The sequence below is a fragment of the Erythrolamprus reginae genome, chromosome 3, assembly GCF_031021105.1.
Source record: "Erythrolamprus reginae isolate rEryReg1 chromosome 3, rEryReg1.hap1, whole genome shotgun sequence".
NCBI classification, from domain to species: Eukaryota; Metazoa; Chordata; class Lepidosauria; order Squamata; family Dipsadidae; genus Erythrolamprus; species Erythrolamprus reginae.
The window spans coordinates 89,919,192-89,931,625 of NC_091952.1; the positions used below are offsets into that span (position 1 = coordinate 89,919,192).

The 12,434-nt window shown below is 38.4% G+C and overlaps 1 protein-coding gene across 6 annotated transcripts in view; it reads right to left on the bottom strand.

The window, feature by feature from the left end:
• ERICH3 (glutamate rich 3) overlaps positions 1–12,434 on the bottom strand; it is a 97,724-nt gene that overhangs the window by 33,052 nt on the left and 52,238 nt on the right. For 5 of the 6 annotated variants that reach the window (XM_070746169.1, XM_070746172.1, XM_070746171.1 and 2 more), the window contains 3 exons: positions 9,775–9,987; positions 8,403–8,583; positions 5,043–5,229 (listed from right to left, as the gene is read on the bottom strand). In XM_070746169.1, coding sequence (XP_070602270.1) covers positions 5,043–5,229; positions 8,403–8,583; positions 9,775–9,987 — 581 coding nt within the window. Of the gene's footprint in view, positions 1–5,042; positions 5,230–8,402; positions 8,584–9,774; positions 9,988–12,434 lie in introns of those variants that run through there. The other variant, XM_070746174.1, reaches the window with a different exon arrangement.

A 12,434-nucleotide genomic window follows, 5' to 3' on the forward strand; every position in this document is an offset into this window, starting at 1 on the left:
CTGCTGCCCAACTCTGGGCAGTGACTAATTTCCACAATGGAAGAATGGCTAAAAAAACCTGACTGAATAAGCAGAAATGGCCAAATTAATTGTTTTAATCAAACAAAAAAATACATCCAACTTTGTTTTTGCTTGGAAATTGCTTCTGGATTTAAAAAACAATAATTAAACTTTGACTTTGGAATTTGCAAGATTAAACAAGCTTGCTATGGAAATGGCTAGTACATATCAGATAAAAAGTAAAAGTAAAATGTTGAGATTCTAATATTATTTTTATTCTACTGCGCTGAAAATTAAAAAATTAATGCTTTTTTTCATTTCCCCCCTTTATTCTATATTTCTTCCCCCCCCCAACTTTTCCCTTCCCCATTTTCCCATTATAAGCTTAATAAAATAATATTTTAGGCCAGCTGCTGTTGCCTAGAGGTGGAGCTGTTGCCTCACAATCCTAGATAGAGGCAGATGTAGGGCCTCCTTCTTGGGCAGGGGGTTGGACTAGATAACCTGCAAAGTCCCTTCCAACTCTTTTGATCTGTTAAATCTGTAAGCATCTGAATACAGGTAAAAATTGGAGGCAACGGCTGACACAATTTTTCCGAGAAAAAGCAAATATACTAATTTGAGGAAATCAAAGTTCTACTTTAAGGTCAGAATTTACTGAGCAGAGAATGGACAAAACCATTGAGAAATCTTTTTAGTAATAAAACACTTTCTGTAAAATGAAATATGCGTAAAGACTTCTTCCACAATTCCCAATTAAATTTCAAATTAAGAATTCAAAGATTTTGTGGAGGGCAAATATTCCAGATTCAACTATAAACTTGAACTGATTGTTACTATTGTGATTACCATAGTTATGAATTTTATGGTTTTTGATATGATGGATTACCGGTATATATGTTTTTGGATTGTTCTTTTTCTACTTGTTCTTTTTATATTTATTGTAGTTGTTTTTAAGGAGTCATACATATGAGATGGGTGGTTATATAAATTTGAATAATATATAAAGAAAGTCAACATCTCCCATATGCTGAAAGTTAATCTATATAAACAAAGTTTTAATAGGCATTTAATATTTCAATGATTTTGCTATTGTAAAGGGGTACAACACTGGTTTTGAACCTTTTCTTCACCAGGGATCTCTTTTTAATACCTTTTGTGGCCATGGATCCCCCAAGACTTAACTCAAGATTTAAATCATAGCATTTCTTCAAGTCTTTGTGGACCCCCCCCCCTATGATGACACTATGATCTACAGGGGTCCATGTTACACAGGTTGAGAATCATTGGGCTACAATATAGTTTTATGATAACTGGGGTTCTTCCTACTATCCCAATACTTAGGTAAGTTAGTAAATTAGGGGCCATCTAGTTAGAGGTCCGTGGATCACTGGTGGTCAATGAGAAAATTTTGGTGGTCCATGATGCATAGTGATGGGTGAACGCAACGGTGTTCAGGTTCGGCAAGTTTGGCCGAACTTTACACAAAATTCGGCCAAACCGGAACCAAACCCGAACGAGGAATCCCACCAAGAGATTCTGGGGGCGGAGCTTTGATGTCACATATACCAGCAGGTTGCTAAGGATGCCAAGGTGATCACTTCCTGGATTCCATGGAATCCAGGAAGTGATCACCTTGGCGTCCTTATCAACTTGCCGGTGATGTCAAGGCTCCGCCCCCAGAATCTCTTCATGGGAGGGATTCCCCAGCTCCTTCAAAGGGAGGTCTTCACATAAAAATAAACATTGTTATTTTTATGAAAAAGGACGCTGCAGCGGCGCTGCAACCAAAGGGTGGTCATTTCACATAAAAATAAACATGAGAGGGATGTCAGAGAGAGGGGGAGAGATGAGAAAGAGAAAGAGAGAGGGAGGTTGAGAGGAGAGAAAAAGAGGGGGACATAGAGAAAGAGAGGGGGAGATACAGAGAAAGAGATGTCAGAGAGAGAGAGGGGAAAGAAACAGAGGGGGATGGAGAGATGAGAAAGAGAAAGAGAGAGGGGGAGAAAGGGGAGAAAGAACGGGGGAAAGACAAAGAAAGAGTGGGGAGGGAGAGATGAGAGTGAAAGAGATGCGAGAGAGACAAAGAGAGGAGGGAGAGAAAGACAGTGGGAGAGAAAGAAAAAAGGGCAGAGAGAAATGAGAGAGAGAAAGAGACAGATTAAGAGAGGGTAGATAGAAAGAGAGGGAGAGAGAAAGTGAGAGGGGAGACAGAGAGAAAGTGAAAGGGGAGAGAGAGAGAGGGACGTTAGGAGAATGTGTGAAAGACCCCATCCCGTCACCGGGAGTCGAGGCACTTCAGAAAGTGGCATGGTGGATTCGTATTGGTCCGAGGGATTTATATTTATGAATTTAATGGTCCCTGAGGCCCGAAAGGTTGGTGACCCCGATCTAAATCAATCAAATCAATCAATTAACAGAATAAGCTGCAGTTGGAATAAAAGAAGTTTGCTAGATTACCGAAGTTTTTACGCAAAGCAAAATCAATGAAAATGATTAAAATGCACAACAACAATATGTCATAAAAATACACTATTCCCCGGAGTAATTATTCAAGGCATTTTTACTATTCTCTTGCCTGATTTTTTGTTAAAATAAATTGGCATATAAACACACCTCTATGGCTAGACTAGAAATGTAGTGAAAAAGTATCACCATGGCTCGAATTTGCATGCTTTCCAGTCCTCAGAAAGCGCTTATCACATTAGTGATAGCATAACATTTACATTAATCATGCAAATCTGACTCTGAGGGGGAAGTGAAGTGTTTCTGGATGGTGCAGTATGCTTATCGGAAAAATCATTTGGTTCTCTGGGGGTTTCTATTTCTTTCCTTTCCTTATTTTGTTCACTGGTGTTTATACAATATTTTTCCCAGTGGGGAAATGTGCACCACTTTTTTGGTCTGTCATTGCTTTGCACATCAAAGAAATGAAAATATTACAGAAGAAATGTATGTGGTTGATGTTTTCATTTCTGGCAAAGATGTAAAGAAGGTTCCTTGGCTAAACTAAAAATAAATGCCATATTCTTTTATTTGCACAATCAGCATAAATCAATACCTTTTTCAAAGAGAGAATGCCCAGAAGAGCTAGTCTTTTGAAACAACCTTAATATATGAACCATCTTTCTGAATTTTTATCTCACATTTCTCCGTACTGTACTTTTTAAACATACTTTGAAAATGTAGGTTCAATATTGGAACGCTCACAAATTGTAAATAAATATCTTACTGAAAGGAATTTGGACCAAGAGCTGAAAAGTAACCAACAACTATTGTATATGTCTACTGCTCTGTGATATAGAATTGAGCCCCACAAAACCAACCTACAACATCCTAGGCTGTAGGATCTAGGGCAGGGGTATCAAACTATATTTCATTGAGGGCCACATCAGGCTTGTATTTTATCTCGTAGGGATGGGGACGTGGCCATGGTGGGCATGGCCAGCTTGACATCACTTATGTTGGGGGCAACTATGGTGGCCAAGTGCTAATTCAGGATTTCCCTAGCTCGCATTATAATCTCATTCCTTCCTTCCTTCCCTCCTTTCCTCCCTTCCTCCCTCCCTCCCTCCTTTCCTTTCCTCCCTCCCTCCCTCCTTCCTTCCTTCCTTCCTTCCTTCTTTCCTTCCTTCCTTCCTTCCTTCCTTCCTCTCTTCCCATCTTTTCTTCTTTTTGATTGTCTTTCCTCCTTCTCTTTCTTCTTTCCTGTCCCTTCAAATGCAAAAGGGGAAACATTTCTCCTTTTGTTTTGTTTTTAGTTTGTTTTGATAGCCCTCTGCCAGCAAAAATGCACCCTGTTTTTGGCTGCAAAGGTCTCCTGCACCTCTGTCAGTGAAAATGGAGCTCAGGGGGACATGCACAGTCCCCCACACCCCATTTTCCACTGTGACAGCCTCCTTTAGCCCTCTCCCAGTGAAAATGGAGCTCAGTTTTTGTTGGCAGAGGCACTGAGGGCCAGTCCTTTGCTATTTCCAGGTCAGCCACGCAGGCCAAAACGAAGCACCCCACGGGCCTTGAGTTTGATACACCTGATCTAGAGAAACATAATTTCAAAATATATCACAAAAGGACTATGATCCAAAGGAACAAATTATTTTAAGCCAGTCTAAGCCATTACATTGTATAAATAGACAGCTTAAGTTTAGCAAGTTGAAATTTATACTTCATTGCCTCTTTGAAATAACTAGCATTCCAATTGGTTATTTGCCACTAAACATGTAGAGCAGTGTTTCTCAACCTTGGCAGTTTGAAGATGTGTGGACTTCAACTCCCAGAATTCCCCAGCCAGCAATGCTGGCTAGGGAATTCTGGGAGTTGAAGTCCACACATCTCCAAACCGCCAAGGTTGAGGAACACTGATGTAGAGTCTTTATTGTCAACATCATCAGACTTTTGCTTATGGAACAAAGTGTACAAAAAGTGTACATAAATGCAGCTAAAATTACGCACACCACTGGAAAGTTTGAATTAACTAGATCCACAACCATGTAGGTGATTCTAATTATGCTCAGCTGAATATGTAAAGATATATCTTTATAACTTTATAATCAACCTTTGAATCTTTGAGGCCACAGATTGTGAGGACAATCTGCTGGTGACAGCCTTATTGTGCTCCAGCTTCCCTTCAAATATTCTGTGAACTCAGATAGACTTAAGTAAATATTTCTCTGCAGCTTTCAAGCAAAAGTGGAGATAAAAATTATAAATAGTTGGGAAATATTTAATCAGTCCTATTTTATAACCTAAATTAATGGTTCAGTTAATGTTATGTGTTACAAAAAACAATCACATTCTGATTTTACATAAAAAATCAAAATATGTTTTGAAGCTTAGGCAAGAGAGATCTGATGTAATTTATGGCCTAAAATAACAGTCTTCCAAAATTTTCCAAGGAGAATCAATTGTGCAATTGTAAAATGAATAGGAAAGGTTGTTAATAATATTTTGGAATCAAAATACATGCAGGGAGGTGGTCAGACATTCCACAGAACAGTTACAAGTTCTACTCTGGCTTTGTGTTGATCAATATCAAAGCATACCTATAGCAAGGAGATGATCTTTCCACATTGACAAAACCAAAGTATCCATGCCTGCCTCCTAGCCGAGCACCTTTCCGATGCTTATATTCGCAGCAAGAACTTAATCGGTCAACCTGAATTCCGTTGAGATAAAAGGTGAGACTGAAGGGGAAGCCGTAATGCCTCCTGGAGATGAACTGAAACGTTTCTGTAGTTGAGGGAAAAAAGGGGTGAGTATATATAATGGACTTTTTGATCACATTGATAGACAAGGAATCAGTTCAAGACAAGTATATTTCCTTTTCTTCCAATTCTTGTACTACCGTATTTTTCAGAGTATAAAAGGCATCAGAGTATATGTTGTACCTTAGTTTTGGGGGAGGAAAGTGGGGGGGGGGATCTGCCTACCAGGTATTCATCTGGCTAGCGTCCTTAGTCTGGTCAACTTCAGTACATTATTTTATCCGCTGGTTAGGGCTTTTAAAAAACCTTATTCTGAGAGAGTAACAATGAAAGAGCTTGCAAGCCAGTAAGAGATGGGAACATCGTTAGCACCTCATCAGGACTAGAAAGAAATTTATTCGGAGCAAGTAGAGAAATGAAAAAAAGTCTGCAAAGACTTAGGGCTGGAAAAACATTCTTTGGAGAGAGTAACAATGAAAAAGCCTGCAAGGTAAGAGCTAGAAACATCGTTAGTACCTAGTTAGGGCTGGGAAAGAAAGCTCTTTTTTTAAAAAAAAGCTACATTCAGAGTATAAGACGCACCCAAATTTTCAGCTTCTTTTAGGGAAGAAAAAGCTGTGTCTTATACTCCCAAAAATATGGTAATTCGAACTGTAAGTTGCAGGTGGCATATTTCAAAATCAAAGAGATCATACCTGCATAGGGATGTAGGAGAAATCCATGCTCAAATTATCTTTGGTAAGTTTTCAAAATGGAGAAACAATTTATATGTTGTGGGTAAAATGAAAGGAGTAAGGGGCATGGGACATGTTCACTGCCTTGGGTGGTTTAAATAAATGAACAGGATACATTAACTAAATTAACAGAATTTAATAAAGGGGAATAAATTTAAAATGGAGAGCTATCCTAAATACAAAATACAGTGGAACCTCATCATACGAACTTAATTGGTTCCAGGAGGAGGTTCGTAAGGTGAAAAGTTCGTAAGATGAAACAATGTTTCCCATAGGAATCAATGTAAAAGCAAATAATGTGTGCAAATCCTTCAGGAAAATCCCAAACTTTAGAAGGGAGGCAAACAGAGGGCAGGGAGGAGCAGCTAAAGGGGGCGGGTGGAAGAAGCAAGGCAAGGGGGGCGCCCCTCCCTTTTCTTTCTTCAAAAGACATCATTTCAGTGCCTTTGCAAGCATGCAAAATCTTTACTCCTCCGAGCTGCCCCTCCCTTTTCTTTCTTAAAAAGACACCGTTTCAGTGCCTTTGCAAGCATGCAAAATCTTTACTCCTCCAAGCTGCCCCTCCCTTTTCTTTCTTCAAAAAAGGGGGGGGAAAGAAACCCCTTCATCCCAGCAGCAGCTGCTTGGGTTCGTAAGGTGAAAATAGTTCGGAAGAAGAGGCAAAAAAATCTTAAACACCAGGTTCGTATCTTGAAAAGTTCGTTAGAAGAGGCGTTCGTAAGATGAGATACCACTGTAACTATAAAAACTATAAGCTAGTGTTAGTTTCAACATTCATACATCCACATACCATTTCCTTACTATCTGACTAAACAGACTAATCTGATGAATACTAACATAATAAAACTACTTCCAAACAGATATTAAAATCCACCTCTTTTTCCTCTGTGTTATCAAGAACCATTCCCACCCAACCCCCGCTTATGTTTATTTAGACCTTTCTTGTTCTTTTATCAGATCTCATAGAGACTATTTTAATGTTACTTTACCTAACACCAAGCAAGATGTGACACTATCTGGAAAGCTGCTTTTTTTTCTTGATAGTACCATCTCACCTTGTTTGGTTGGTTCTAAATAAAGCACAGGTTTGAATAGTCTAGATGAGAACTGATTAAATAAAGATCAGGATACCAGTCTAGAAGGGCAGAAGCTTTTACCTCGACATGGAATTATTGCAATAATATACCAGCTACTTACACTACAGGAAAAAAAATTACAATTTAAGTTAGAGGAGATATTATGCCCATTGCAAATATGTAGTGGGGGGGGGGGGAGGAGAAATATTCACTGGGATTGCAATAAAGAATAATCTAGTTTATATACCACTTTAGGTATATCAAAGCCCTCATTTCCTATTTAGTGTTGTTGTTGTTTTTAAATGTCACTACTAAGAAGACAGAACTAAGGGTTAAAACTAGAAAACATAATTGCTATTTGCATAAAGGTATCTTTTCTGGTTTGAATCCTGCTTCCATCTACATTCCAACTGTTGCCCTGGACACTGCAGTACTAAACCTCTGCATTCTCCTTGTCAAATCTTATTAGTAATGCTTTGAAAGAAATAAAGTTGAGTATCATTTATGGCAAGTTTGCAATGCTTCTTTTTCTCTTTTCTAGAAATGTAAGTATCTGTTATTTCATTCAATAGCAATCTCAGTATCTTCTGCTCTTCACTTGCATATTTATGGATCAATTCTTTTTTATGTAACCTCATTTTAAAAAAAATCCATGGCTTTATCAAATACCACTCCAGCTTTATTTAACAGTTTCTTCATTAGCAACTGCTTACTTTTTGACCTCTTTCCCTGTTGTTGTTAACCAGTCAGTCTAATACAGATTTAAGGTCTTTGGGCATTATTTCCAGATAGTGCCTAGCATGATGACAAATTAAATAAATGATAACTAATGATAGAAAAGTTATCATTCCTCAGCAACAGACCAGGACCATGGCATGATATTAATTCCATCCAGCATATCTTCCCTCATTTCTACCGGCAATTATACCTGGAACAGCTTTGCTTAAGTCAACATCATCACCATTGATTCACATTCAGAATCAAACCTCAAGCCTGCATTCATTTCCCTTCTGGAGCGATAAACAGTTCACACTGATATATTATAGCTTCTGGTACGTAGATAATTTGGTATTCATTTTACCCCTGCAAGCATTTTATTAACCATGCATCTCCATGCAAAAATTAATCTAACCCACTGCATTTTGTTAAATCACCCCTGTATATCCGTCCTTCCACAATTTGCAAAAGTAATTGCAGTCTCATTTTCAATCATGAAACAGTAAATCTAGACTTGGTTGGAGGCAGCTGGAATATAAGTCCCTGGACACACATAAGCAGACTAAGCTTTGCTGAAATAATTCTGCAACCACTTCAACAGTTTATCCACATAAAAATAAGAGGTTGCCAGAATTCAGATGAATTCTTGTGGGATGGGGATTCAGGCTCACCTCCCTCCAGCAGTTTGCCTCGGTACACACATAGGTTTTCTCCTCCACAATGCTGTTGGAAAATTTTTATTTCCTCTCGATAATCTAAAAGGTCATATGAAAGGTGCACGGTTTTCCCCAAATAGACCATGGTAACATACGCATTGCTGTGTATTTGAGGCTTGCCGAATTTTCCAGCATCCTGCATAAAAAGGCAGAGAAATGTACTGAAATATGTGGAGTTTTAGACATTTGTTCCCATGGTATCTCATTCTATTTCAAAATCATTTCAATACTCACCCATGAACAAAGTGCTAAAATTCAAAACGATTTATACCATCCTAAGTATTTTTTGCACATATCACAAAAAAGGCCTACTAACAGAAACATGATGAACTAAAATCTGAGCTCAATTCGGCTGTATAAAAGTTTGATGTATGAATAAGAGCTGTTTGTTCCCATGGTATCTCATTCTATTTCAAAATCATTTCAATACTCACCCATGAACAAAGTGCTAAAATTCAAAACGATTTATACCATCCTAAGTATTTTTTGCACATATCACAAAAAAGGCCTACTAACAGAAACATGATGAACTCAAATCTGAGCTCAATTCGGCTGTATAAAAGTTTGATGTATGAATAAGAGCTGTTTTAGGATATACGAAGCTGCTTTTGACTGTGTCTAATAATCTGGTCTAACATTACTGAATGATTGGCATGGGTTCAGAATTCCAGATAATTGTTTGAAGTTATCCAGAGACATAAATGATTAAACTAGGGTTAGAGGTAACCTAGTATAGCACAAAGCGAGAAAAGGGTAAATTCTAGTGTATGGATCAATAAGAAGGGGATCGTAAATAAAACCTAATTTCATAATGGCTTTAATATCACCAATGCCTTTCCATAAAACTTCTATGATTATTTGCTTTATAGTATCAATCTATATCCACTTTCATTACCTAGGTGCTTTCCCCAAAATAGAGCAAAAGCTTTCTGATGGCAATTCCTAGAATTCACAGCTAACATTTTTACACTGCTGTAGGTTGGGGAAAGGTACTCTATATTTTGAAGAATACTTTAAAGAAAGCTTGGATGAAATAGTAGTACAATTAGATTCAGAAGAATGGTTCAAAGTGTTACTGTATCTATTCAAAACAAAATCAAGGTTTTAAAGGAAAGGAAAATGTACTTAAGCAAACTTTCTTTATTTCAAAAGATGTATCTCTGTGTGCATTTAAAAAGATAGGACAGAGGCATCTCTTTTGCAAAAAAAAAAAAAAAACCCATCAAGGAGTATTTCAGCACATCTTTATATACTAAGTAGAGAACATTACAAAATTAATTTAAAAAGAAAAAAATGCAATAGTGGGAAGAAGGAGAAGAAGAATCACCTTCATGAGCAACTGGTCCAGGCCATTTGATGAAGTTGTAGAAGGGCGAAACCGTCGACCTCTTCCCCCAGGTTTCACGGGGATGATAGTTTTCTCACTTCTGGGTGGTTGCGGAAGAGGTATCATATAATTGTTAATAATGGGAAGTCTGTATGGGGATACTTCAACCGAATAATCCATTGAATGCACAGGCCTTAATACACCTTTGTCCCCCTGAAAAAATTAAACAAATATTCATATTCATTAACAGTTAGACTCACAGAGCAGTTGAAAGGTGTTTAGCTACAATTTTCCATTTAGCTATTCCATACATAAATAGTATATTTCTCAGGGAAGGGGGTGTTAATCTAAATTTTATTGGTTTCAGCATGGATTCCCAGTTAAGAGAGATTTCTCATTCCTGGCTCCATGTATAAAATAGATTATTGCTTGTACCATTTTATAATACACCTTTGAGGTTCTTGATAATTGTTAAAAAGGCAGCTCATAAGCGCAACAGGATCAATTGTTACTTTTGGGGAAAATATCCATCTGGTTCAGTCCCAAGTTTGGAAAAAAGCACAGGAAACATGGAAGCTGGTTGGGGAAATGGTTTATTGATGCAGAACCACATATGATTCTGGGTAGCTGACAAAATGGAGTTGAGGGGGGAAGTTATACCTTCTCAAAAAGAGCAGGACCTATTGGTGGAGGAGCCTGCAGTTCTGAAGCAATCAGGTAAACTCTCACTTGACCCAGAACCTGAGCTGAAAAAGATCCACAACTGTTCTTCTACAAACAGTATAACAGCATGCTTGAATCAGGGCCACAGCAACGCATGCTTGGGAGTCAAATTTCTTATGACAAACCACTTTTTAGCTTTGGACTTGACTTCCTGGATGTACACCAACACTCTGCAGCCTGCATTGGTTGCCGATCAATTTCCGGTCACAATTCAAAGTGTTGGTTATGACCTATAAAGTCCTTCATGGCATTGGACCAGAATATCTCCGGGAGCGCCTTCTGCCACACGAATCCCAGCGACCGGTTAGGTCCCACAGAGTTGGCCTTCTCCGGGTCCCGTCAACTAAACAATGTCGTTTGGCGGGACCCAGGAGAAGAGCCTTCTCTGTGGCGGCCCTGACCCTCTGGAACCAGCTCCCCCCAGATATCAGAGTTGCCCCCACCTCCTTGCCTTTCGCAAGCTCCTTAAAACCCACCTCTGTCGTCAGGCATGGGGGAATTGAAATTTTTCCCTTCCCCCTAGGCTCATAAAATTTATACATGGTATGCTTGTTTGTATGATTGGTCTCTTAAATTGGGTTTTTTTAGATTATTTTTTAATATTAGATTTGTTACATTGTCTTTTTTATTGTTGTTAGCCGCCCCGAGTCTTCGGAGAGGGGTGGCATACAAATCTAATAAATAAATGAATGAACGAACGAATGAACGAACAAACAAACAAACAAACAAACAAACAAGCAAGCAAGCAAGCAAGCAGGCAGGCAGGCAGGCAGGCAGGCAGGCAGGCAAGCAAGCAAGCAAGCAAACAAACAAACAAATAAACAAACAAACAAACAAATGCTGCTTCTAATTCCCTGACTGACTTTTGGAAGTACAAGATTCCACTCAGGTTTTTTTCCTGCACCTTGGGTTTATCTGCACACAGCTTCAGCTTCTGAAATAAAATTGCTTGTTTTTCCTCAGATTTTACATTTCTTGACTGTGGGTGGGATTTATAGACACTATAAAGAACATTTTTTTATAAATCTGACCTCGCAAATTGCTTGTTGAGGATCTAAACCAAATTACTACTTGTATGTAGAGATACTGTTTTTATTATTAAACATGAATTCTGGAAAAGCTAAAAGTGAGGCACATATGGAGTGCTAGCATTAAACCAACTTTTGCCTGCTATTGGTCCTATACACCTATTGGATTTCCACAAACTTAGTTTTAACGATATTGTATGGGACTGCAAGAAATTTAAAATCAGCAGCATTTAAAAGCTATGATGTCTAACGATATGACATATGTTTAAGATGAATTTGAAGACTGTTTTCCTGTATTGATGGTGTATGTTACAAACTAAGTTCAATACAATTTATAGATAAAGTCTTTGCTATTATAGGGTGTGTTCTCCCCACTCTAACCAAACCCTCCATTTTGCACCTGTCACTTTGAAGTGTGTATGTGTATGAATGAATAATTAGTACTCTTAGTATGTTAAACAATTGCTTAATTATTAATAAAGTATTATTAAATATTAATAATGGCAGAGGTCAACTGTAGGATGGAGCCAATGTGTATACATGGCCCTATTCATGCTGTCTAGATCAGTAGTAGGTTCTAAATCCCATCGCTACTGGTTTGTGAGCGCATATGCCCAGAAGCGTCCTGGAAGGGTGGGCGGAGCCTCCCACCGTTACTACCATTCCACAAACTGGGCCAATCCAGGAGCAACCCACCACTGCTTTAGATGTCCTTATTTTTACTACTGGTGCCCCACCAAAGCTCCTATGGCCTAGGTTTCTCCTTTTTATGGCTGCTTTGTCTGCTATCACTATGTCCTCATGACTATCTCAAGTTCAGTTAATATGATTAAGTCCAAGGGAACTATTTCCAAACCACATCTAGACATTTGATTCCATCATTATAATCACAACACTACTGCATAAAAC